Source organism: Nicotiana tabacum, chromosome 8 (assembly GCF_000715075.1).
Source record: "Nicotiana tabacum cultivar K326 chromosome 8, ASM71507v2, whole genome shotgun sequence".
NCBI classification, from domain to species: domain Eukaryota; kingdom Viridiplantae; phylum Streptophyta; class Magnoliopsida; order Solanales; family Solanaceae; genus Nicotiana; species Nicotiana tabacum.
Genome location: NC_134087.1, coordinates 8,806,051 through 8,811,155, shown reverse-complemented (window position 1 = coordinate 8,811,155; position 5,105 = coordinate 8,806,051). Strand labels below are relative to the sequence as shown.

At 33.8% G+C, this 5,105-nt stretch overlaps 1 protein-coding gene across 1 annotated transcript; it reads left to right on the top strand.

Moving 5' to 3' along the window:
- Positions 1-1,414: 1,414 nt before the first annotated feature.
- On the top strand, positions 1,415-3,234 carry LOC107821682 (putative 2-oxoglutarate-dependent dioxygenase AOP1). Its single transcript, XM_016648119.2, has 3 exons — positions 1,415-1,849; positions 2,416-2,737; positions 2,822-3,234. Exons 1-3 carry the CDS (start codon positions 1,473-1,475, stop codon positions 3,074-3,076), a joined length of 954 nt encoding a protein of 317 aa, XP_016503605.1. The 5' UTR covers positions 1,415-1,472; the 3' UTR covers positions 3,077-3,234.
- The last annotated feature ends 1,871 nt before the right edge of the window (positions 3,235-5,105 follow it).

The following is a 5,105-nucleotide window of genomic DNA, read 5'->3' as shown; positions in this document are numbered from 1 at the left end:
CACGACGAAGGCGTTCAATTTTTTCTTAATTATAAAAAACAATTAACTACTATACATCCATAATATAGCATCGTTTTACACTGTTATGTAAAACCGTCCATAAATATTAGAATTAATAATCTTAAAAATTAGATATGGTACCTACTATAACAAGTGAAGTTGAGATTAGAAATTTAGAATACTGAGAAAAAAGGGCAGTTCGATGTATTAAATTTCCGTTACGCACGGGATCAAAGGAAGAACAGGATCACAAGATATAGAAAAATACTCCATAAATAAAGTTTTTTTTTTGAAAAACAAATAAGTAACTAAGAGCTCGTTTAGATTAGCTGATTTGAAGTAGTTGATGAGCATTAGGTGCTGAAAAACACTTTTAAGTGCTGAAACTGATTTAATAAATAAACAATTACGTGTTTGAATAAGAGTGCTGAAGTTGATAATAATGTGCTGCAGTATTTGATAAAAAAGTGTTGATAAGCTCTTGTTTATGTTAAAATGACTTTTATAACCTTAGAACTGTTTACACTTATAAGGGCGTAAATTCTTCGAAATTTAGATTCCAGATCGATTCAAATACAATATTCTATTTGTCATTTTATTTTTAATACAAATGTGATTAGATAAGATAATTTTTATGATAAATATAATTTATTTTGTGATAATCATATAATAATAAGTTATAATAATTAATAAATTGACAAAAGTTTTCCAGTAAAAAAATAAACCTAAATAGCATAAAATATTTGAAGAGAAATTCTGTCTTCATCACCAAAACACTTAGAAAGCAATACACCAAAAATTTGATATGTCCCCGTTTATTACATACAGTTCAAAGATTAATATACAATCACATAAATACAAATTTGCAAAGGAACAAAGAATTTATTTACCTCAAATAGTCAATGAGAATTGCAGACTTGAAGAGACCCGGTTTAGGTTGAAAAATACGTGAGGTAGTGAGTATCAATGTAGGAGTTTGTTTTGAAAAGGAATATTTTAGGGATAATAAAATAATAAAAATCTTAGTCAAACTTAAAGTGCTTATAAGCTAAAAATTTATAAGCTGGGGATGATCAATTTATGACTTTTGGCTTATAAGCACTTTTAACTTTACCAAAATATGTAAATAAGCCAAAAAATACTTATAAACTTAGCCAAATATATAGTAAAAGAAATTATCAACAACACCTACCGCCCACCCCGTCCGAGATGTGTCAAAAAAGAAATTCAATGTCAAAATTGTATGTGAGAGGCCTTCTTTGTACCGTCACTTAGTTCACCCGTTGAGAGGGTATAGCTGACAATCGAATAAATAAAAAGATTGGAGCTTTTACCAATTTCATATAATGGATTGTGACAAAAATGATTTAAAAATAATTTAGGATATGTTAGTTTTAAATAAAACCATGTAATCCAAGTAGTGATAAAATCACAGAAACCAAAAGGAAAACTAGAAATTTTTTTAGAAATTTATGGGTTCTTTAACAGCTTCACCACAATTACTAGTAGTAGACTTCAATAATGAAGAACTAAGGCCAGGCACAGCCACTTGGGAATTTACATGTAAAGATATCAGGTTTGCCTTTGAAAACCATGGCTGCTTTATAGCACTTTATGATAAAATCTCACCCCAACTTCAAAAATCCATTTTTCAAGCTTCCCAACAGTTATTTGAGCTTCCTTTAGAGAAAAAAATTCTAAACACAAATGAAAAACCCTACCATGGCTATGTTGGTCAAATTCCATTTCTACCTAATCATGAAGCCTTTGGTATTGACTATGCAACTACTTCTCAAGGTATTCAAAGCTTTTCCAACCTCATGTGGCCTCAAGGAAACGACTTTTTTAGGTAAGGGAATTCAGAATTTAAATTTATTGGGTTCAAAATACGCGTGACATATTTATACCATGTAGCGCATCTTTAAAACTTCTTTTGGCATACACACACAGTGGTGGAGCCAGCCTTTGGACTACGGATTCTGCCAAACCTAGTAGTTTTGGTCTATACATTATATTTATCTTAAGAAAATTTATTGAATATGCATAAATTATTAATTTAGAATCCAATAACTTAAAAGATTAGAATTTTGAACCTACAAGTTTTAAATCCTAGCTCCGGTTCTGTACGCACATATATTGTTCGATATCACATACCTTTCTTGAGTGAAGGGTCTACCGGAATAATCTCTCTATCTTCACGAGCCAGGGCGTAAGATCTACGTATACATTTCACTTCTCCAGCCCCACTTATGGGACCGTACCGGATATATTATTGTTTTTGTTGTACATATATTGTTCGATATGAAATCACTGGATTCAGTTGAACTCATTCTAGATACGTCTCTAATCACGACTTTAGACGTCGATATACACTTAGAAAATAATTTATTTTTTGATTTTTTGCCTTTGTTATAGTGAGAATTCATTGACGTTTTCAAAGATTGTGGCGGAGTTGGATCAGAAAGTTGTAAGAATGCTATTTGAAAGCTATGGAATAGAGAAAAACTGTGAATCATACCTTGAATCAACCACGTATCTACTTCGATACCTGAAATATGACGCTCCAAATACAAAGGAAAATAGTATGGTTTTCCCCCCACATACTGATAAAACATTCACGACCGTACTATATCAAAATCACATTTCAGGCTTGGAAATTCAAACTCGAGATGGACAATGGTTAACTCTGGATTTCCCACCTTCTTCTTTTGTAGTCATGGCGGGTGAAGCATTCAGAGTAAACTTTAAACTTTCTCGCGACCTTATATATTTCTATTTACTGTCAGTGTATAGAAGTTAAACTTTTTTAATATTATTACAGGGGTGGAGCAATGATCGCGTTCTTACGCCTGTCCACAAGGTGATTATGGATATAAGTGGGAATGAAACAAGATACACTGTTGGAATATTTACTTTTCTAAAGGATAATAAAATGATAGAAGTAGCAGAAGAACTAGTTGATGAAGAACATCCATTGCAGTTTCAGCCATTTGTTCATATAGATTTGATCAAGTTTTTTGACACAGAACGTGGTCGGAGATCGCAGAATTTAGTCAAAGACTTTTGTGGTGTTTGATAATCACGTTTAATTAATTACTACTAAATAATATCCTAGCTATTTTCCATGTAATTTCTGTCTGCTCTTGTCTCTTTAATTTTTGTATTTCCGCCGATTAATTTACTTCTTCTGTTGCTTGTGTGTATAATGAATCCAATAACATATTGTACGTGATATATTGTTGTGCAATTTGTTCTCTTTTTTAGATGATGAATATTGTTTGCTAATTTTTTAAAATTTCGTGAGAATTAATACTGATGAAAAACACCTTAATTTTTAATCTGCATGTTAGATCTTACTACTACTACTACTCCTCTCCAAAAGCCTAGTGTGCTCAGAGGAATTTCTTTCACGCTCTAATTAAGTGACGAAAAGACAATTTGTTGACCTTTTTTTTTTCTTTACAAACAAAATAGTCACCTATTCTGGTGCGTTTGGAGTCGAAGTCTAAGGGAAATAAATAAAATCGCATTCATGAATAGGGGTGTGCATTCGATTTATCGATTCGATTTTGACCCTTATCGATAATTACTTATTGATTATCGATTTGTACATATGCTTATCGTTATCGTTTCAATAAGGTTTCAATTTTTTCGATTTCGATTTATCGATTTTTGGGGCTTATCGATTCGGTTATCGATTACACCAATAAAAAAATTTACGGGATTCCACGGAAAGTATATCGCTACAAACACACCTAACTAATATGGACAAAAGGAAGCTAAAATAAGAAGAGCACCGTTTATAACATAAAAATTGTGTCAACAAGCACATGCAACGAAATTAAAGTAAGGGATCAAATGTATACCACCAACACTCCAATGGTATAAACAAACAAAAAATCAAAATACATCATCAAGGCTAATTCTGTTTTCCATTAATTTGAACTTCGTTCCCTTGAACTTTAAATATGATCATTCCTTAAATGTGGTAGAGGAAATAATAGGGTTAGAGACTTAGGGTAAAGGAAAGAGTATTATAGAATAAGGGTAAAAAAATTAAAAAAAAAATTAAAAAAAATTAAAAACAATTTACTGTAGCTTATCGGTTTATCGATAAACCGATAATCGAAGAGGACAAAATCGAAATCGAAATCGATAAATCGATAAGGAAAATTTTGAAATCGAAATCGAAATCGATAAACCGATAACAAATAATCGATTCGATTTATCGATAAACCGATTCGAATGCACACCCCTAGGCAAACCTGATACAAAAACGTGTCCATTTATTATACAAAATAAGAATCTGCGAGCATCTCGAAGGAATCTATTGAGTGCTCAGGTAGAAGTGAATAACATGTCAAGGCCCCTTTGTGAGGGTCTCCCTGAACTTCTTCAACAAGACTGACTTAATCTCGTGCGGAGCTAAGTCATTTATTTTCACCACCATTGTGTAGGTGGTGAGGTGCTCCTGAGGATCCAAAGTCCCATAATATTTTAGCACGTCTGCCATTTTGAACTGCTTTGGAATTAACTCCGGTGCCATGCTCGGTTTGAAATGTAACTAGTGTATTTATTTGAGTCCAGTCCTTTCAACACTGGCGGTGCGCCCGTGCTTTTGTCCATTCAGGCATTTATTTCCCTCATAAACCGCATTAGTTTGGTTTTAAAAGGGATTATTCTCATTATTGTTACCACATGCGTTGTTGTTCCCCCTGTCTCCGTCGAAGCCGACTTCACCCTTCGGGGTGTTGTTATCAACCCTTTGTACTGTTTGGTATGCGGGAGCACCAGGAGGAATTAGACCTCTTCCATACGCGTTATTGGAAGCACCCGAAAACGCTTGTCTCAACCCTGTCATGACCTGATCTGTCGCGAGAGATGACCCATAATAGCCTTTTGTTGTTCCCTTAGGATTCTCATCGTTTCCGCAACATGCTCGTCTTCAACATCATCAGTAGTTGCCTCCTGAATGTGTCATGGATATTGGACGCCATGGACCAGCGTGGCTACATCCTCCTCGTTGCGGGTATCACTGATTGAATCTTCGTGTTGAGGCTGATTTCCTTGGACCTCAACCTTTTGTGCGATGCTGACATTGTTAT